At 37.9% G+C, this 22828-nt stretch overlaps 1 protein-coding gene and 1 long non-coding RNA gene across 3 annotated transcripts in view; both read left to right on the top strand.

Moving 5' to 3' along the window:
- The window catches only part of LOC309660829, a 1143314-nt gene that overhangs the window by 785480 nt on the left and 335006 nt on the right, over window positions 1-22828 (top strand). The window lies entirely within an intron of this gene.
- UNC5C (unc-5 netrin receptor C) overlaps window positions 1-22828 on the top strand; it is a 409465-nt gene that overhangs the window by 261538 nt on the left and 125099 nt on the right. For both annotated transcript variants that reach the window (XM_082461681.1, XM_082461680.1), the window contains exons 3-4: window positions 2903-3046; window positions 20141-20244. In XM_082461681.1, coding sequence (XP_082317807.1) covers window positions 2903-3046; window positions 20141-20244 — 248 coding nt within the window. The remainder of the gene's footprint in view (window positions 1-2902; window positions 3047-20140; window positions 20245-22828) is intronic.

Here is a 22828-nt window from a genome sequence, read left to right as displayed (position 1 = left end):
CCTTTAGAGGAAGAGTTTCATTTCCAGTAACTGACTTTCTGCATGAACAGAGAAGGTATAAACAAGTAAAACAGACAAAAGTTTTACAAACCAGAGAGTGGAGTAAAAAGAAAGGAGGCAGGAGAGGAGGGAAGGCTCTGCCCCATCTTTGCACAGATTTCTAGATATCAGAAAAATGAGAACAATTACAATGAGACAGGAAAATGAAAAGCCCAAGCAAGGACCAGGAAAGAGGAAAGAAGTTAGTGTTATTTGTTAATAAGTTGGTTTTTTACTGTGGAGACTTGTTTTATTGGTTGGACATTGGCTAAAATAATATAGTAATCTTTTCATTGAAGGGTGAAGGATTGGGATATGCCAGTTACTTGAAAATTCTTTTCAAACTGATCACTCTATAAACATAAAAACATTACTAATTTCCAAAATGTTAAAATAATATTAAATATACTTAATTAACTTTTGTAAATAGAGTCGCCCCATCAGGATTTTGCCGTGCCTTGGGCTTATCAAACCCACTTTCCTGGGCTTCATTCCAGTTCAGGGACTCACGAGTGGACCTAAGGACTTAGTTGTTTCTGTGACTCAACTCCCATCAGCTTGTGATAGGAAGAATTGTTTATCCCCCAATGGGTCAGCACCTACTATTGTTGGATGGTTGTTAATTTCCCTGAGTGCTTTTACCCATATGAACATGTCCTAGATTTTAGGATAAGTACTGGAATACCCCTTTTTAGGCTCTCCAGATGACATCTCTTTCATGTTACCTATACCAAGAAGTCATGATCAAACATTTTAAAATATCATAACTTTTAGGAACTAGTTAAACTTTATATCTTGTACATATCATTATATCATATATATCATATATATATTTATATCTGTATATTTTTTAATTCTCATCTGATTATGTCATCTTTTTGCTTAAAACACTTGGTTCTCAGAAAGACATCCCAGATCCTAAACATGGTGTACAACAGTGGTTCTCAAACTGTAGCATGCATCAGAATTCCTGGAGGGCTCGTTAAAATATTGCTGGGCCGAACTCTCCATTTTTCTTGTTCACTGAGTCTGAAGTGGGGCCCAGGAATCTGCATTTTCAACAAGTTCCCAAGTGATGCTGATAAAGCTGTTTTGTGGGCCATAACTTTGAGAACTGCGGGTTTACAAGAATGTATGTAAAGTGGTCCCTTTCTTGTCTCTAGTTTCATCTCATGCTAGTATTCTCTGTGTCCAGTGCTCAGTTGTCTTCTCCTGGTTTCTCAGTCTCCTCCTTCCCTTTCCTACTTCTTCCCATGTGCCCTGTCCCTCTCCCCATAGGATTTAATCAACCTAACTCATGTTGGAGACTTTTATGTATCCTCCTCACAAAAATAAAAGTTCGGGCTTCCCTGGTGGCGCAGTGGTTGAGAATCTGCATGCTAATGCAGGGGACACGGGTTCGAGCCCTGGTCTGGGAAGATCCCACATGCCGCGGAGCGGCTAGGCCCGTGAGCCACAACTACTGAGCCTGCGCGTCTGGAGCCTGTGCTCCGCAACAAGAGAGGCCGCAACAGTGAGAGGCCCGCGCACCGCGATGAAGAGTGGCCCCCACTTGCCGCAACTAGAGAAAGCCCTCGCACAGAAACAAAGACCCAACACAGCAAAAATAAATAAATAAATAAATTTATTTAAAAAAATAAAAAATAAAAGTTCATTGAGGGCAATGACTGTTTGACTCATCAGAGTTTCACAGGTACCTAGTGCAATGTGTTCCACACGATTGATACTCAGTAGATATTTGGTGAATGAATGAATGAATAAACAGTACAGAATAATACATTGAACTTCTCTTACTGTGCTCATACTCGACCCAGAGCAAATTCTCCTACTCCCTAAATGGTGCCCCTGCCAGTTCTCTCAGTAGACACTCCATGCTGGAAGCATGTGCAAGAGAACTGGCAGTTGCCCACGTATATTGTTCAGATAATCCTTCTTGCTCGTGCAAAGAGGCATATTGCAGGATGAATACCCCTAAAATGATAATCCCAGATTCTTAGTTCAATTTTTGTTATTTTAGGATTACATAATACTGTGAAATAAATTCCAATTATTTGAGCATTTTAACTAGAAGCCACTTTATTTTTAACAGGAATTTGGTTACATTGTTATTATAGAGACACACTTGGGCTTTCAAAATATTACTCATGAAAACCTTAAAGTCATACATTCTTTGGATAGAACAGCAGGGGTTTGTTAACTAAGGCTAGTATTTCTTTTAAGAAAAACAATGTGCCTTAATAATAGACAAAACTGTTTAAAATGACTTAGTTTTGAAAAATCACCACATATTTATATATATATATTTATATATAAAGTACTAGGTCATGTAATAATAAAAACTGATATACATATTTGTGCATTTAAATATATATATTGATGATTTATATACTTACGATTATAGTTTTAGGTCATTCTCTCTCATTTCATGTAAAGAATTAGGTAGACTTAGTTATTGTAAAGCTGTGCAGAGCATATGGGTATCTTACCCACAACCTGTATAATTGAGATAGAATCCTTAGAAGATGTTAAATTCAAGTTACTGTTTCAATACACAGAGGAAGATACCTTGGTGGAGGGTGAATGTTACGCTATAACGGGAAAGGTGTAATTCTGTGGAGTGATGGACCAACTCCACTTTCATTATCTGGTGAATCCAGAAGACTTGAAATAGCAAATAAGAAAATGAAAAAGGTGTGGATCAAGTAACTGGATCCAGAGGAAAATCAGAGGAGATAAGAGGCAATATCTAGGATGTTGGTCTATGGCATCAAGAAGGATCACTGGAGGAAAAATATATGTATGGTGTTTTGTATTTTGTTAGTACAAGTCTTCTCCTGACTTAAATCTTCCTTTGCCTTGGCAGGTCTCATTGTCCGGGAAGTAAGCATTGAGATTTCACGCCAGCAAGTGGAAGAACTCTTTGGGCCTGAAGATTACTGGTGCCAGTGTGTAGCCTGGAGCTCGGCGGGTACCACCAAGAGCCGGAAGGCCTACGTGCGCATTGCATGTGAGTCATCGTGCAGGGACACTGTGGATTCCAGAAACTGATGGAAAACGGGAAAATTTAGACCATAACTGCTCTAGTGTCAAAGAACCCTGGTTAAAAATTGCTCCCAGATTTCTGAATTTGAGCTACACTTTCCCTTTAAGTCACCAGAGTATCATTTTATTTTGTTTCAAGCACTGAGTAATTTTCCTTTATGGGTGTGAAAGAATTCGTGCTACTTTCAAAAGATTGAATTTTCTTTTTTAATCTGGTAGTAATTAGGCTACAGGAAAACCAACTGTATTCCTTTAATGAGTTTATTCTGCCAATTTGTTAGGACAGTGTTGACTAGTTTTGCTATTAGAAACAGAAATTACCCAGACAAAGTTTCTCTGTTTATTTTAGAACTGTTCTAGTGCATCAGAATACACCACTGTTTTCCAAACTGTGTTAATTTCTAGAGTATTTTTGTTGAGGGAGAGGTTAAAAGGTGCCTCACACACAAAAAAAAGTGTTCCATAATCAATAAATGTGGGAAATACCTTTTTTTTTGGACAAAGTTAAAGAGGTTTCTTCATTGCAAAACTTTCCAGATTCCTTAATATGCTAATGTGCATATTACCCCCAAGGAGGAGATGTAGTCTGCAGCTCTTTCTGCAGACCCTTTTCTCAACGAGTACTATTCACACCTTGAGCGGCATGAATGCTGCTTTAATCTGTCTTTAGGTTCCATACTGAGAAATTTTCTCAAGTATGAGACCACTGAAACCCATATAAATTTTATTATCTGAATTCCTTTGCATGTCTGTATTTTACTAAATTTCAATTTTCATTGATGTCAATGTCACTTACCTGTAATATGTCACTAAGTCCCAACAATTTTGGCTCTGATGCTTCCCCCAATTCTGTTCTCGCCTCTTCCTTCCCTTCTGCTTGATTTAGATCCCAACCGTTGCAAACACTTCCCAGTTAGTCTCCATGACTCAAGTCTTTTCCCTTTTCTAATCCTTCCTCCATATTACCACAAATGCAAGATTTCAGAAGATTCCTAAAACTCAGGTCTCATCTCAGCTCACCTCCATCTCTGCTAAATTTTTATAGTGGCTCGTGAGATAAAGTCAAAATTTCTAACAATGGTATATATCACTGTATTAGTTTGTTAGGGCTGCCATAACAAAATTCCACCGACTGGTGGCTTAAACAACAGAAATTTATTTTCTCACAGTTCTGGAAGCTAGAATTCCACGATCAAGGTGCTGGAAGTATTGGCTTCTTCTGAGGCCTCTCTCCTTGGCTTGTACATGGTCATCTTCTCCATGTCTTCATACTATCTTCCTTCTGTAATGGTCCACATTCAAATTTCTCTTCTCATAAGGATGCCAGTCATATTGTTTAAGGCTACAAGGCTATTGTTTGAGTATGGCCTTAATGGCCTCATTTTAACTTAATCACCTCTTTAAAGGCCATATCTCCAAATAAAGTCACATTCTGAGGTACTGAGGGCTAGGATTTCAACATGTGAATTTTGGCGGGAGGTACACATTTCAGCCCATAACAACCATATTTCATTGTTTACATAAGGTAACCTAAATTTCCAGCTCTGACCACAAAGAATATCTCCAATTGAGTCACACTAGATTAGAAATACTTCCATTTCTATACTTTCCAGCTATTGTTCATACTGAAGGGCTTCACCTTTCTCTTACTTCATTATTTGTAAAAACTCATTTATTCAACAAATATTTAGTAAGCATTTACTGTGTTCTTGGGACAATTGTAGGTATTGGGTATGGAGCCAGAATCAAAACATGTAATGATCCCTGCCCTCAGGAGGCTTATGTCTGGCGAGCAAGGGCACACTCTGTATGAAATAAATAATCAGAGACAGAGCAGATGGTAAGTGCTATGAAGAAAGATAAGTGGGAAAAGGGGGTATGTTGTGCTGGGGAGGGTGGTCTGGGAAGGCCTCCAGAAGAAGTTGACAGTTGAAGAAACCTGAAGGAAGGGAGAGAGGAAGTCAGGCAGAGGGCATAAGTGGCATAAGTACAGACGCCCTGAGGCAGGTATGTGCTGGCGGGCACCAAGAAGATCGAATTAGCCGGAGTGGCTGGAAGAGAGTGCGCGAGAGTAGACCCCTAGGTGAGCTGAGAAAGGTACGGACAGGAGGGCAGTGTGGAGATGGCCTAGGCCCTGTGGGTGTAACATCTTTGGTCCTCAGTATGAAATGAGAACTTCGGAATGTTTTCAGCAGAGGAATTCATGCCACGACTTCCATTTTAGCAGAACACCTGACTGCTGTGTTGAGACTAGACCATGAGAAGCAAGAGTAGAAGCAGGGAGACCAGTTACGAGGCTGTGGATGTGGGCGATGTTAGGATGCATGGATTAGAAGCTGTGGAGTAGTGAGACCTGGATTCTAGATATATTTAAAGGCAGAGGTAGTAGCTTTTCTTTGAGAGGTTAGATGTGGGATGTGAGAGAAAGAAAGGAGAGAATGATTCAAAAGGCCTGAGCTTGTTGAAGGATTTCTTTCAGTTGTCCTTAGTGAAGTCATTCCTGCCTCATCAGTCTCCAGAATGATAGGTGTTCCTTTCTCAAACCTTTCAGAGCAGTTCGTCCATCCTCTTAATACAGGCTTGTCTCCTTTGAATTATATTCACTTGTCGTCATGTCTGTGTTTCATGCCAGCGAGTTCTCTGAGATCAGTTTTGCTTAATTCAGGTTTGCTTAACTGTATATCTTCAGTGCTTAGCACAACGCCTAGAATATCAAAGATGTTTAATAAATTTTGTTGAATTAAAACCATTATAAAGACTTGCTCTATATTAATCATACCTCTCTGAGCATGTCTAAAGGGATTTTTCTCTTTGTCTTCTGTGGATTCTCCATGAAATAGACTCTGAGGTGGAGACACGCACGCGGGCAATGTATTAGCGAGGGCTCTCCAGAAAAATATCTGTGGAGGAATAGAAATGGGCAGAGGGAGAAATTGAACTGCCGTACAGGTACAACAAAAGATGACCCCATAGGGACCTCTGGAGCTAGGAAGACCCTTCAGAGTTGTCCCACCTTGAGGCACAGGAGGTGAGCAGACCTTTCTCCCCAACATTGACTAGTCAATGCATGTGGGCCCATCCTTTTCTCCTCACCCTCACCAACTTGTATGACCTAGGTCAAGTCAGCTCTTCTCAACTGAGGGCAAGTCCAGGAGGGAGAGGCTGGGAGCCTTCACCTTCAACACTCCCAACAGGTGGGATCAGTCCTGAAAACGTATGTAATCCACTACAGTTGTCTACCACGAATCTTGAAGATTTTATGTTATTAGTTTTATTTTGTGTTTTATGTTATGAAAGTATCTTGAACATACTTTCAAACATTTTAAAAAGAAACAAGAAACGTATTGTTTTGGTCAGATAATTAAATGAATTCAAAATTACCTTCTAGTTATAATCAAAAGAGGCACAATGATATAAAACTATATCTTGCATTGCTATGTGGTCATTGATATCAAGTGTAATGAATATTTAAAATTGCCAATCTACACTCTATACTAAATAGGCTTGCCTAAAAGCTGAAGTTTAAGGGCTTCATAGTTACAAATGATGACTCCTGTGTGGTGCCAACTTTATATATGTATACATAAACAATATATAGTATTTAATAAAATAGCATATATAATATTATCTTTATATAACCCTATTCACCACATTAAAAATTAAAAACATATAAGAACCTCATCTTTCTTTGCAACGTATTACATAAACTTTGCTATTTACTTCACAGCTTTTATACGTAGTTTGACATTTTCAAATAATAAGATAAACTCTTCTTCCAGTAAGACATTAATTTGCCCATAGCACCTTTTCGTCTTCATGTATTAAGACTGAAGAGAAGTTTGCTTGTACTTCCATAAGTAACTGAACGCATATGTGTGTGGCCAAGGAACAACATCCAATATATAAAGATTTACTCATATAGATTTACATCATGATGAAAAAAAAGTTAAATTTCAAATTCTCTCTGTCAGGACTGATCCCTACCAAGTGAGTCCTTGCTAATGTCGCAGGAAGGTTGAAGATTTTCTGGTTTGCTCTATTTCAAGTGAGCTGTGGTGCTTTGCCCAGTAATATCTGACCGATGGCTGTCACATCAACTGCAATTACAGTTTAAATTTTTCTCAGGTAGAGGTAACCATGACACTAAAGTAAGTGCAATTACCTCTCACCTAATCCGATCTATACTCATTATGTGCTCTGTGGAGGGGCCCATAGTCCTTTCATGAAAAAGCTCTATTTTCAGAAGTTTATAAAGCAGAAATGAATATTAGCTATTCACTCATTTAAGTTTTCTTATATTTTATACATTCAAACTACATAAAATACAAAAATAAGTTTGTGAGACAATTGGGGCAGAGGGAAAACAGGAAATGGGAAAAAGTTAGGATTCGGCCAGGTATGAGCTGAGAACATGATATGCCTGCTCTAGAACCGAACACATTTAGCAGAGGGCAGTGTCAGGTGTCCTTAGTGGGTGCTGCAGCTTCCATTGCAGAGAGAGGAGTTCCTTGTGAGGGGACTCAAGTGGACACTATAATGACTGTCCAATGTAGAACCCTTACGGTGACACAGCCGCCAGTTTCATTGGGTTGTTTCTTCCAATGTCCCTTGTTATAGGCCAGTGGGAGAATTCTGAGTGTTAAGGTAGGAAAACGAAATTCAGGCAGAATGTCAGCAAACACTGTCTTTCTTCAGGAAATGTCTTGGCTGCTATTGCTGATGTTGGTTGTGATTGTTGATGTTGTTGTTCATGGTTGCTTTTGTCAGGGGATGGTGGGCATAATGTGAAGAGAGTAGCAGAGTGGAGTAGTTAGAGCACACATTTGGGGCCAGGTTGACTTACTTATTCAAACCCTGGTTCCATCGCTTACTAGTGTGACCTTCATCAAGCGACTTAACCCCTCTGAGACTTAGTTCCATCAACCATGAAATGAAAATGATAGGGTTAGTTTAAGATTAAACTAGAATAAACTTGTAAAGCATATGGCATAGTGCCAGACACAAAGCAAATGCTCAGTGTATGACAATAATGTTCATAACAACAGAGAGAATGATTCATACAGCTTTATTTGTGCATTTTGAAACTTATCAATACTAAGTTAACTTTAAAAACTGAAAAGTTTTTCCTTCTTTCACCATTTCCTGTACCAGGCCTGGGCCGTCAGTCCTAGAGGTTGAAGTTCTCTGCCGATTCAAGTATAATTAGACTGTAATTTTATCCCTAAGCCTGAGGCTAGAGGAGCCCTGTATACGGTCACCCTTCTCCTCAATTCAGTAGTTACAGTGGATTTATGTGCACGGACAGTCCATCCTCCTGGGAATGTCAGGGTAGTTCCTGAGGAGTTTCTCTTTCTTATGTGTGCAAAGGCCACTGACTACGGATTGGAATAGGATAGTTTCTGGGAGGAATTAAGGAGGATCAGAGTGGCCCTCTCCGCCCTCCTCTCATAGCTCCCTCATCCTTTTCCCTGGGATCAGAGCCACCTTGTGAGCCATGGGTAGGTTCGGACCAAGCCATGTTTACATCTGTGAGTCTGTAGTGTCTAGCATGCTGTCCAGAACAACAGTGTCCGAGGAAATATAATGCCAGCCGCACATCATTTCAACTTTTCTAGTAGCCACTCTTAAAAAAGTAAAAAGAAAGAGGAAGAATTAATTTTAATAATATGTTACTTAGTCTACTGTATTTAAACTATCATTTTAATAAAATAGCCAATGTAACATTCTTTTCTCATATTAATCTTTGAGATCTGGTGTGTTTACACTACAGTGCTTCTCAGTTGAGACTAGCCACATGTCAACTGCTCCATAGCCACGTGTGGCTCGTATTGGACAGATGGACTATAGAATAATAATAATAGATACACTGTTTCAATCACTTTTTCACCTCACATAGTTACTGTGTGTGTGTGTGTGTGTGTGTGTGTGTGGTGAAAACACTTAGGCTCTACTCTCTTAGCAAATTTTATGCAATACAGTATGATTAACTATAATAACCATGCTGTACAAAAATATCCCCAGAACTTATTCATCTTGTACCTGAAAGTTGGTACCCTTTGACCAACACTTACATGCATTAGTTCATTCAGTACTTGCAACAATTCTGTGTAACAGGTGTTATTATCCTCATTTTACAAATGAGGAAATGGAGGACAAAGGGAGATTAAAAAGCTGCCTGAGTTCAAAGCTCATATATGGAGAAGTAGGTCAGACCAGCAAAGGAGTCCATGCTTTTAACCAACACACTGGATACAAATAAGAGAGGAGGTGACCATGATTTTGTGTCAGGTGGCAGTTCACAAAAATATCTTATTTTCCACATGCGTAATGATATAGGCTATTATTTACAATGCAGAAGTGAAAGAAGGCCTTGGGTTCCTGCCTCTCTCCTGTTGCTTGGTCTGCTCCAACTATACCAGTTTGTTTTTAGCAATGTTTAATACACTCATTCCAGATACAGGCTATTTGCAATAACTCTTCCCTCCCACCTGAAACATTCTTCCCCAATTCTACCAGTGGCTCACCTCCTTCTTTCATTCAGATTTCTGCTGAGACATCAGCTCTTTAGTGGGATTAACCCTGACCAATTTACCTAACACCCGCTGTCGCCAACTCTGTCACTCTTCTAACCCCAAGCCTGCTTTATTTTTCTTGAGAGCATTTCTCTTCATCATTATTCATGATCTTTTAGGCTGACTAGCTCCACCACTGGAATATAAGCTTCACTAGAGCAGGCACTTTATTTTCTTCATCATTATATCCCCAGTGCCTAAAAACAGTGCCTTAGATGTGGCTGGTGCTAAAGTAACTGAAGACGTAAGTAAATGGAATGAAACCGAATTAAATTGTAAGCATATGATAAGGCAAAGTGACGCTGCTATTTCATGCTAATGATTTGTTGTTTCAGTAAAAATGTTTTATCACCCAAGGAATTTGAGGACATCAGATAGACTGAACTGATTGCCCCTGTGCTCCGCCTACTTCAAATTCCCATTACACTTTTGTCTTATTTATTTTCTCCATAGCACTTATCAACTTCGAACCTACTATATACTTATTATGTTCATGACTAGTGGTCTATTTTCCCCAGCCCCTTAGAAAGTAAGATCCACATGAGCAAAGATTTTTGTTTGGTTTGTTCACTCATGAATTCAGAATGCCTACAATGATGCCTGACACTGTGTAGGAACTCAATAAATATCTGAAAGGAATGAATGAACTAATATTTCTATAGTAGGGGTGGTAGTATCTCCAGTTAAATATATATGTGATCTTGTCAATTATTGTGTTAGTTTGTATATACAGAAGTCATTATTTGTGGCCTTGTATGTTACTTTTCCATTTCCTACCTGTCTACTCTACTTGGCATAATCAAAATTAAAAATACAGTTTAACCAAATAATGCAGGTGTTCTGCATTAACCAGGCGTTCTGAAAGACTTAGGTTATACCATGACAGGATCTGGCAGCCTAACACCAATGTCTTGGTAGAGCTCAGCAAGCTTGCCACCACACCAGAATAAACGGCCTGTTTACTAACGTGCACTTCTGAGCTGTGGTTTGACCCCCTGTATGACCAGTTAAGTCCCCAGTAAACCCACTGTAAGTTACAGAGGCTGGTTTTTGAATTAGATGAGATTAATTGCACAATTTAGACATTTTTAGATAATAAGACAAAATTTTTAACAATAAATGTCTCCTTGTTTCATATAAATCTCAACCGTTATATTAATTAGTCCATCATGTGGTTCCTATTTCAAAATTAAAAACCATAACACATACCTGATTGCATCAGTCTGTATTTTTCCAAACTTATTTGCTTTTGTGTTTAGACAGAAGTTCTCAAGATTCATGGAGGCTCCACAAATCCATAGGCATTTATAGCTCCTATTTGTTCTGAGAGGTAGACATCTAATTGATAAAATACTGTCTCATAAGTTATAGTTTGGGAAAAATCATCCATCTATGTGCTATAGGAAGGGCTGGTAACCCACTGGACTAAAATATGTCATTAAAGTAATGTTTTATGCTGTATGAAATGGGAAGTTTATGGCTAAACTGCTTATTTGCAAAAAAGCTTGTCTGCAATTGTGTTCTTTTTTTGTACTCTGAGAAAAGAGCCTTAACTTTTTGATATATCGGGTTCCTCATCCATAAAGTTGGCATGTTTCTTATTATTTACCCCTAAGACATACCTTAAAAAATATTGTGATGACATATAGTCATTTTTTTTTCTGAAAATAAAGATGCAGTGTGAATAGAAGGGTAGCTTATATGGGTTTTTTTTTTTTTTTTCTTCCTCTTCTCTGTAATGGATGTCTTTGGAGTTCTAGCTGTAAAATATTTATTTTTTTAAAAACCCTTTAGCAAAACTATCTGAATACAATATATTTGTCCTATAAATGCCCCAAAGCCAAGAAATAAGGAAGAATGGCTGAAATTGTACTTCCCTTTGCAGGGACTTTGCTTTCTCAGAATTTCTGTTTAAATGACCCGGTGCAGTAAGGGATAGCCATGCCTTGGCAAAACTAAAGACATTGCCAGATAATCTTTCTGCTGATTTGCTCAAATTATTCTAACCTCTGTCCCTGCCCATAACTATGATATTATGAAAGTGTCTGTGGTAAATTCATAAGATTGGTCAAAAACATTAGTTTTTTAAAAAGTAAAAAGAGGTTGCAAAACAATAATAGGAACAAAATAAAAATCTTTCATCTTCATTCTTTTGTCTTTAAAAAACCCTGTGTCCTAGTAACCAACATTTATGGCATGCTTACCGTATGCCTAATTCTATAAGCCCCTTGTGCATGTTAATTTTTCTGATGCCTCCAACAGTCCTTTGGGTAGGATCTGTTATTATCCTTATTTTGCAAATAACGAAACAGAAGCATGGAAACGAAATATTAGATAACTTACCCTAGTCACTTGTTTAGGAAATGGTAAATCTGAGTTTTAAACTTTTCTTTGTACAGTCCAATTCATTGTACAGGTTTGCAGAAATGTGATAGTTCACTTTGCAATCTAACCATAGAGGAAACTTCATGTTTTTGCTGATTGGTTCGTGGGTTTTTGTTTTGTTTTGTTTTATCTTTTACAATATTTGAGAAGAAAAAGCAAGTTAAAAAGAAAACTCCTTCCAACATTTTTTATATACTGTGTCCCTTCCTTTTAAAAACCACATTAGGAGTTGCTGAATATAACATTTGTTTCATGATTTTTTTTTTTTTTTAATTCCAGCAAAGATACTCTATTCCTGGAAAAGAAAACCATGGCAAACTTTTTAGGGTTCTATAGCATTGTCAGGACTTTTTCACTTTTAATAAATGCTCAAAGCTCAGAAGTCTAATCTAGTTTTCCCAAAATATGCTATCCTGGTTGGTTCATGGCAGTTATTTCCTGTTAACAGCCAGATTTGGTGATTTAAGCATAAGTTGTACTCTACTATGATAACATAATTATCCCCTTTTATCATTATTGAAAGAAAGGCACACTTTTTCCCTCTAAGAACACAAGTATTGCTACTATATTGGACCATAGAATTATTTTATTTGCTAGAGGAACACTTTGAAAGTACAATAAAACAGAATTTTAAAAACTAAAAAATGTTTTTACTACCTCTGTTCATTGAGCATGAAAAGAATTAATTGATTACTAGTTTCTGTCAAAATTGGGGTCTGTGGCCCACCAAATCTGCATTCCTATATGGCAGCATAGAGCTGAGTAGCAAGTAAAAAGTTAAGTGAATTGGTTTTGTACCCATGTCTCTATTAAAATTTGGAAAACCTAAGACAGCCCAGGTTGGTGCTATGTTTTAAGAAAAAAATAATTCTTGTGCCTAACTTTCTTTCATTTAAGTTACCTGCCTGTCCCCCTAGACACATATGAAATTTCAGTGTCTGTGTTAGACAATGTCAGCCATCAACCTGCACAAAAGTAAGTACTGACACTGGGGAAACACCAGCAGAGACTCACTGTCCTAAGAGCCACAGTGTAGAAGCAGGTCCTCTTGGTTCTCACGGCCTCCCAGGCCCCTCTCTCCCTCTGCCTACAGAGTCTAGCACAGTGCCCTGCATATCGTGGGTGTTCCATAAATAATCAGTCAATCAATCGGTAGTTCTCAGAGTTTAGTGCTGTGTGTAAAACACACTTGGGGCCCAATAAAAACTGTGGATTCCTGGAGCCAAATCTGATTATGAAATCTGCATTTTTTTCAAGCACAGCATGGTAATCCCTAAGTTTTTCTTTGTGACACATCACTTTCAATCATTAGTCTTCCACGCTCGTAATTACTTTGTCTCACTTGTTTATGATTATTTTGACTAACACTGATAATGCCTAATGTTTGTACAGCATACTAAAATTCACTAATACTGGCGGGGGGAAATGGTGTGGGGATTACTATCTTTTGAGTGCATATTTATATTTAAGGCATGATGCTAGAGTTTTATAGGTGCTTCTTCCTATAAAACCCTGTAAAATAGTTACTATTATCATACTCATTTCTTAGCTGAAGAAACTAAAGTAAGAAGAGGTTAAGCAGTGTGCTCAAGGTCACACAGCTTGTCAAGGGGTAAAGTCAGAACTGGAACCCAAGTTTGTCCGTGCTGAAGATCTTGCTCTTGGCTGCAATGTTATCTTGCTTTGCAGGAGCTTTCAGACCTCTTTCACAGTGACCTATAATAAAAAATATGTTTATATCATGATCCACTAAATACACATATACCCATCTCTTCATACCTTCAAATACACAGAGGTGTGTGTGTGTATGTACATATAAACATACATAATAATACTGTGTATGATCACTTGACATTTTCTATTTATTCCATTTCATATTTTTAATGCTGGTTTTTAATCCCCTAAATTGAATTCATAATCCTCTAAGGAGTCATGACACACAGTTTGAAAAACTCAACAATAAACCTTAAATTCCATAAGAATAGTAAGGAATATTACATCCTATAGTTTATAGACCAAATGGCCCAAGTGTGTAAGCGAATGACATGTTGAAATTTACTCAGATGAGTAATCATCTTTCAGGCCAGAACTCTCTGACTAATAGTAATAGAAATAGTTGTAATGATTTATTACATGTGTTTTGTGCTTCATAATCTTCCAAAACCTTTTCAGATTCAATATCTCTTTTAATATTCACAAAACTCTATGAGATCTAATATTCACAAAACCCTATCAGATCTAAAACAAAAAGCAACCAAACTTAATAAGGTAATACTATGTCATTTATATCTTATTACTCAATGGAATTTAAGGACTTTAATTTCCATTAGAATAATCTATTGAAGTATACCCATCCGCGAACTCTTAACTTCATAATATCAGTTTATCACATTGTCAAGATTTTGTCTTTTAAAAAATATTTTATTCTAATAAATCTTTCTGCATAATGAAGTAGCATTGCTAAGGGAATAAACATTTTTAATAAATGTAAGTTTTTTTTTTTAACTTGGAGTGAGAACCTGTTTATTTTCTTTTTCAAAGACAATAGTATCAGCAACCTGCCTGCTTAGACACCATAGGGAGATTTTTGCTGGTAGTTTCTCCTGGTTTCCTTCCCAAATCAGCAGGGCTCACAGGGGCTTGGTAGTATGACCCGTTATAGTCAAAGCTCCCACCTTTCCAGCCTCAACTTTCCCATTGTAGGCCACTTTCACCATTTTCAGATGGTGTTAGGCAAAGATGCTCGAGGGAGGTCACTGCGGAGGAGACTTGATTTTGGGCCCCTTTCATAAATATGCACTTTGGTGTGACAGGCTTTCTTGCATGCTATTTTGGGTAGGCATTTCCTTCCCATCTCTCCATGGAGAGAGAAAATTAGTTTTGCCAAAGTAATTCTCAGTGCATTCATAATCATCAAAGCTTTAATATTCATCTGCTTTTGTGATGTATATTATATTGCTCCCTTGGATTTGTACGAAGAATTTTCTGATATTTTTAATATGGAATCTTCTGGAACCCATCCATCATCCCATTTTTCTAACTCTTACCCCTACCTGTATATTGAAGTGTACAGAAGTTGCATGAAGATTGTCGTAAGAGGAAAATATATAAGCTGTTCTTTTCAAAAATGCATCATCTCCTAGATTATTGAAAAATAATTTCTTCTATTATTTCTCTTTGATAATTGGTATAAATCCTTAAAGATCTTATCTTATTTCACAAAGGATAGGCTGTTTTCCCCTAAAAATGCATATTTAAAATGTTAGTCTACTCAGGCATAGGCCCTTATGACAAAAGAGACCTTCAAAAGCATTCCGGGGCTTCCCTGGTGGCGCAGTGGTTGAGAGTCTGCCTGCCAATGCGGGGGACACGGGTTCGAGCCCTGGTCTGGGAAGATCCCACATGCCGCGGAGCAAATAGGCCCGTGAGCCACAATTACTGAGCCTGCGCGTCTGGAGCCTGTGCTCCGCAACAGGAGAGGCCGCGATAGTGAGAGGCCCGCGCACCGCGATGAAGAGTGACCCCCACTTGCCACAACTGGAGAAAGCCCTCGCACAGAAATGAAGACCCAACACAGCCATAAATAAATAAATAAATAAAATTTTAAAAAAAAATTAAAAAAAAAAAAAAAAAGCATTCCGTCACTTACTTTCATTTTACAAATGAGGAAGGTGAGGCCACAGAGTCTTCAAACTCCCAGGTAGCCTTCTTTTCTGCCCACCACATTGTCAAAAAGTAGAGTCCATGTTTGTAGAATGTCATGAAATTAGTGGGTTTCACATCATAAATATTTGTAACCAGAGTATTATTATTGTGCAAAAAAATTCATTGACAGCATCAAAATTCTACCATAAAAAACGAGATGCCATGTACACCCACACATGTGTGTGTTCTAAAAGGCTTTCTTTGATTACTGTGTAAATGGTAAATAGAAATCCATATAGTTTCAGGTCTGATTCTACATCTGCTAATTGGATTTCTCTGTATGGATTTAGTAAGCCAATATTCATGTTCTTAAGTAAACATCTCTCTGAATGCATGCATATGACAAGGCTGATTTTTCTTTTAATTGATGGAGTCAATGACTAAATCAGAGGTAAGCCAAGTTTACTTTGCAAAGGTAATCTAGGTTATAATGAAAGGACTTTATACTTATTTTAGTAGCAACCTTAGAACTAATGGAAGGAAAACAGAAATGTAGAATCCTAAAGGTCTTCCAAGGGCAAAAAATTCATCTTTCTTCCTGACAGGAATGCCCACATTATTCTAAAACATTCTGTTTTACATCTAATTCCTAGCTGACAAGTGTCCGTTTTTCATGCTTATCCATTCGTCACCCTCGTGTTCTCTCTGCCTGCAAGTCATCCAGCCTGCCTTCTATCACATCTCTCCAAATGCTAAAGGATATGCTTAAAATGCTACTCACCCCCTTACAGAGTACCGTGGAGGCATATGTAAAGGAGCAGCTGCCATGCTGGAGAGCACAATATATTCTGTGCTCTTTACACAACCTGAAAGCTAGAAAAGAGGTTTGGGGCAGGAATTAAAAGGAGTTTTCAGGAAGAAGTACTACCTTGTCGGGGGTTAAATGTGAATCATTTTAGAAATTAGATAAAATTTACATAGAGTTTAAAATTAAATAACATCAAAACAACAGAATTATATGGTATTCAGTGATGGTTCAGTTAAACCTGTCTTTTGAAGTACGTGACTCTGATGTGTGGTCACCATTCTCAATTAGGAAATGAAGATTCTCAAAAGGTGTGCCTTCATATGGCAGGAATTTGAAAACCGTGCCCAAAACTATACCACATCCTAAGAAGAATTATAGCCTGCTACATTCGAACCCATCATCCCTTAATGGTGCTGCTGACTTCCGTCACCATAAAATCTTGCAAAAGAGTAGGAGTTCTCCTGATGGTCATTTTCCCAATTCCTGTGCACCCTCAACTCAGCTGGGCTTCTACTCTCCCTTCACTCCTAAATTCCCCAAACTTCTTCTCCTTCTGAGTCCTTTGCTGCATTTGTCCTGTTGGCCTCCCAACTTCTTAAAACTTTATTCTCCTCTTGGCTTCTCTGACACTTGTCTCTTGGTTTTTCTCCGACGTCTTTGTTCACACCATATCATTTTTGCAGGCAGGTTTTCCTCTTGAATGTTGGTGTCCTCTTTTTTTTTTTTTTCCTGCCCTGGTAGTGTCATCTATTTCTAGTGCTTCAGCTATCTCCTAGACAACGAAACACAGATCTTTTACCAGGCCTTCTTTTCCAAACTCTAGACTAGTGGTTCTCTACTTGAGGTGATTTTTCATGTCAGGAGACATTTGGCATTATCTGGAGGTGTTTGTTTTGTCATGGCTTGGAAGGGTGCTACTGGTATCTGCTGGGTAGAGTCCAAGGATACTGCTAAGCAACTTACTGTGCACAGGGCAACCTCACAACAGAATTATCCAGTCCCAAATGTCAGTCGTGCTGAGGTTGAGAAACCATGATATGGACCTACTGAACTTTTCCACTTGAATGGCCTACAGCTGCACCAAACTGAACATGTACCAAAATACATTTGCTATCTTTCTCACCACTTTCCTGCCCCGTTTGGTATTATTTCATTTAATGCTGGTATCAACAATTGCAGTAGCTAAGAATATAGTATTATCTTTTCCTCTTGTCACTCTCCAAATACCTAGGTCTTCCTCAACATATGATCTATTTATTACTAGAATCTGTTTTCTCCCCTTCCTGTACACTGTCACTAGCTGAGATCAGGACCCCGTCATCCCTCCTGATCTATTCAGATGGGTTCCTACCTACCTTCTGCTTCTTCACCACCACCTCAATCACACCGAGGGCAATATGACATCCTATCTCCCTCCTCTGCTTAAAAGACTTTGAGGGTTTGCCATGCCTTAGCATGGCAGGAAGGCTTTTCATAAATAGATCTCAGCTTACCGTTCTAGTCTTGATTCTGAATCTTATATATCTTCGTCCTAAGTACCTAATAAAGTGTCTACCTTAAGGAGATAATTTACAAATGTTAAAGGAATTTGTTTTGACTATTTGGGTATATATGTGCCTCACTCTTTCTAATTCTCAATCCTTATTTTGTGATATGCTGGTTAGTTTAACTGAGAGTCAATATGTTATTTGATTTGAGAACTAATTCCAGTCTTTATGTCTTCACCCTACCCTGCATCAGATGGGAGTTTTTTAGAATCATTTTTCACCAACAAGATATACCCTGTTAAGAACATTTTATCCCATTAAAGTTGTTCACTGCTGCTATTGCTTTTATTAATATTTGGTGTTTTGCCAAAATTTCATCTTAATGCAGATTAAAAACAAAGAGAAGCTACTATATGAGAAAAGAAAGAGTAGAAGAAGTTTTAATGTTTCTGTTGAAAGGACACAAATCAACCAGAAGAGATGTGAAGGGATGTGTGGGATGATAGAAAAATATGTATCAAATCAGCAGGTTCTAACGCAGCATCAATTATTTTGCTGTGAGGCTTTGAGTAATTTGAGAAATGCGTTTCTCATATGTAAAATAAGGACCTGGTTTAGGTCACTTTCAAGTTCTAATAACTCTGTGGATTTTAAGTGTTCATTCCTGCAACATACTCAATTTCTTGATAATCAAATTAGAAATGCCCTTCTGACAGAAATTCTGTCACCATTTGTAGAGTCTCTTGTCTTACTTCAGACCCACATAGATCCAGTAATCTTTTCACAACCCCTAAGCTCTTGAAGGTTTTCTTCTGCCAAGAAATTCAACCAAAAGGCAAGTATATGACAATGCATTTTTTTCTCACTGCATTTTCCAAGTGGTGCTTTCTAGTAGCTCCTTGAAAGACATTAAAGGCACACCTCCAGAGTCTTCAGATTTCCACTAAATAGTTCAGTAGGCTGAAACGGTGCTTTTAGGTTCTGAAGTCATTGCTGGGGACATGGGATGAAAGGAAAGAGGCATTAACTTTTTACTAAAATCAACTGGGTAAAATTCCAATAACTTTTAATGGGAAGGAGCTGAAGAGTACATGTATGAAATAATTTTTTTGCTTTGCTTTAAAAAAAAGATGCTCCTTCCAAGCTCTGTGACTGACTCATGTACTTTTTAGCTTTGGTGTTTAAAATGACAAACTGGTTTCTAACATTTTCGTGTCCATCAATAGCAGTTTTTAAAATTGTACTGCCTATTGCTGTAGCAACTATAATTATATAAATCAGGGGTCCCCAATCCCTGGTCCGTGGCCTGTTAGGAACCAGGCCGCAGAGCCGGAGGTGGGCAGCGAGTGAGCAAAGCTTCATCCGCGGTTCCCCATTGCTGGCATTACCGCCTGAACCGTCCCTCCCCCGCCAACCCTCCCCCGCCAACCCTCCCCCGACCCTGGTCCGTAGAAAAACTGTCTTCCACGAAACCGGTCCCTGGTGCCAAAAAGGTTGGGGACCGCTGATATAAATACATAATTAGATTCTTGGTATATTTGAGCAGAAATGACTGTTTAATCTTCTAATTGCAGAATGGTCACATTATTACATATTGAGATATTTCTAGACTCATCCCAATAATTACTCTTTTCCCTGTCTTGTGTTTGAGACACCTCAAGAAGCTATAGTCATTCTTTCAGGACTCCAGCATTCTGTTTTTCACTCTGAACAGAAACTTGCTTTTGAGTTATTTATCAAAAGATCTCAGAGTTATTACAACTTCAATAGTATCTATTGGGAAGAAAGAAAAAATAAGAATATACCTAAGGGACTTTATGAATAAGCATCATGACAACGGGATTCTCTTGATTAAAAATGTGATCATTATAGTTGATTATTAAGAAATAGTAAGGAAGTGCAACGAATGAGTTTCACTAATTGTTAGAATGAGGATCTCCAAAGCATTCCAGTGAAGATTAAAGTAGGAACAGTTAATAGCCTCCAAGTTTCATAATTTCCAGTACACAGAATATAATCACCCACATTATGGTACAGTACTAACAGGGTTAAAAAATACAAAGAAACATCAAACAAGAAGCTGCAGAATGTTTATTGTACTTCCAATAAATGAATAAATGTTCATTAGTTTTGTCTTATATTTTATTACTTGTGCTTCCCAGATCTGCGGAAGACATTTGAGCAGGAACCCCTGGGAAAGGAAGTATCCTTGGAACAGGAAGTCTTGCTCCAGTGTCGACCACCAGAAGGGATCCCGGTGGCTGAAGTGAGTAGCAAAAATGCTTCACATTTAGCAATTGGCACTTAAGTTATTCTAGCAAAGGCCTAGTCCATGGCTAATGGTGCAGTGAATTAGGGTATGGCATGGTGAATGGTTGGTAATGGAGTCCTAACTGCTTGCTACTGGCAAAATAGATTGATTGGGAACTGATTAATGACTTGGAGTCAGTTAGAATGCCCCACTGGACAAAGCCACAGGCAGCTTGGTTTAATTTTGTCATTGTCTTTTAAGAAATCAGAAACACTGTTTTATTTTATCTGGCACTAATCATAGAGAAAGGTGGTATGACTTAATAACGTGCCATCAATTTTATTATTTTTCTTGATACTTTGCAAAAAATGTAAGAAAGGCGTGTGTGTGTGTGTGTGTGTGTGAGCCTGTGCACTCCACGTATATGTTTCCTGCTCTGTGATATATTTATGGACATACCTAAAAGCCATAGCCACACACCATGAATAAAAACATGTTTGAGGAATGTCAGTTAGTTTCATCCTGTAAGCTTTCCATTAGCTCTTTATTTTCATTTTCTGTTTTTGGTGAAACAAAGCCTATTGATAGTTAATGAAATATTACAAATCAGATTTATACCATGACTTTTTATTAGCACCAAACAATAAAATGCCCATTTTTCTGTCACAGTCATCCATAGCTCCAATGTATCAATGCAAAGACTCTAAGTGGCACTCTTAATGAAATTTCCTTTTTTCTTTGAAAGAAGAGAGCTGTTTTTTGCCTTGTTCCTGGCATCCCATGGCACTTTCTAGCACTGTATCAGAGACTTTGTATGATTGTTGCTGTTTTATCCAGCCACTCCAAAACCTTATCTTCCAACACTGACACACAATATGATTTATTGTGATTATAAAGGAGGCAGCTCTTCTCTCTTCAATATTTCCTTTCACTTAGGACAATAAGGGCATCTGTCTCCTTAACTGTATTTCTAAAATTCTAATGCAAACCTCCACCATTAAACTACCTTGAAGACCAAAACATATCCTGAGTAACATAGGTATCCATAGACTCTTCTTGACTTGATGTTTCTTAAAGAGAGCAAATCCCTGCAGAGATATTCAGTGAGGAGATTCTATAATTTCTTCATTTCTTTGGTCTCCTCAGCAAGGTGGTTCACTTTGTCAAGGAGTAAAGATTCAAGAGTGCAAATGAATTGGCTGTGAATTTTATCTGTATCATCACTGGGGAAGAGACCAATTAACACTTGGCAAGCTCAAAAATCATATACCCATTTGACATTCACAGAACTATAATGTGAATTTTTTTTCTTTTTTTTTTGAAGTCAAGAGAGAGATCAAACACACATGCTTGAGAGCAGGCTGATAAACTCCTGTGTTGATTATTTTCAGCACCCTTAGAATCACCAAGATCAGAAATCTAATGAATACCTTAACGTGACACGTTACAACTGTCATTTGCTCAAGAGGGGCAGATAAATTAAAGAAGAATGGGATGAAATGTAACGTGGTGAGTTAAGGGATTATAAGATTGTTTTAATTTAATGATATATATATTCATCATTTAATATTTTATTTATTTATTTGAGGAATTTAAAAGCATGAAAATAGCATAAAATGGAATTTTGATCTTAAAAGGAAACCAGCAGGTAAAACTCATGTTTTACTATAAACAAAATCAGTCCTTAAGACATCAGGCCATGCTGACAAGGATTTATGCTTCTTTTGTATGCAAGGCAAATGAATCTGAAAAACTCAGTAAACGCTCACCAAATACATAGTTGACTGATTCAATTTATCTTTGTTTAATAAGTATCTATCTAGCATCATTGAATAAGTAGTCAAGTTCATTCTTTGCAGAATATCAGGAGACAATAATTTCCTTCCCATAAAAGTCAGTAGGTTTCCAAAGAGCTCTACTATTCTTAAGTTACAGAAGCATCACCTTTGGTGCACAAAATGGCACAGGCATATCTGAGGTAATAAATAACATTTAATTTTCTCCCCTATTTTGGCTTTAAGTTCTGCTACAGAACATTAAACTAATTTCCTTTACAGAACTCTAGGTTTAAACTCAAGTGTCCCGATTTTTAAGTCTTGGACTTTAGGCAAGGTATTTCAGCTCTCGGTATCTAAGTTTCCTCAATTAAATTACAAAACCGAGATAATAATGAATGGTGTCTCTCCAGAATGTAGCCGAAGGTTAAATGAGATATATGCAAATCACTTAGACCATGTGGAAGCGCTCAATAGCATTATCAGTGCTATTAGTGTATCACCTGTTGATTCACAGAAGACTCAGTTCGACCTCTTGAATTCAGAGCAGTTACTGAGTACAGTGCGGCTGTGTTGGGCGCTGTGGGGTGTGCAGAGATGAAACTTCTGCCCTACGAAGAATCACAGGGATGCCACAGAGATGCCCTCCTGTGTCTTCTAGCCATTTACTTTGGTCAGAGTCCATAAGTGCTACAAATGAAGATAACGATTGAGCTTTAAAACAAGGAAATTCCCTTATTTATGTAACATATTTACTTTACAGATGACTTGTTAACGTGAATATCTACAGCAAGTCCTGATGTGCTGCTGTCCTTACTCTGGTT

The sequence above is a fragment of the Balaenoptera physalus genome (genome assembly GCF_965194825.1).
Source record: "Balaenoptera physalus genome assembly, chromosome: 5".
NCBI lineage: Eukaryota > Metazoa > Chordata > Mammalia > Artiodactyla > Balaenopteridae > Balaenoptera > Balaenoptera physalus.
This window is presented reverse-complemented; position numbering and strand designations above follow the sequence as displayed.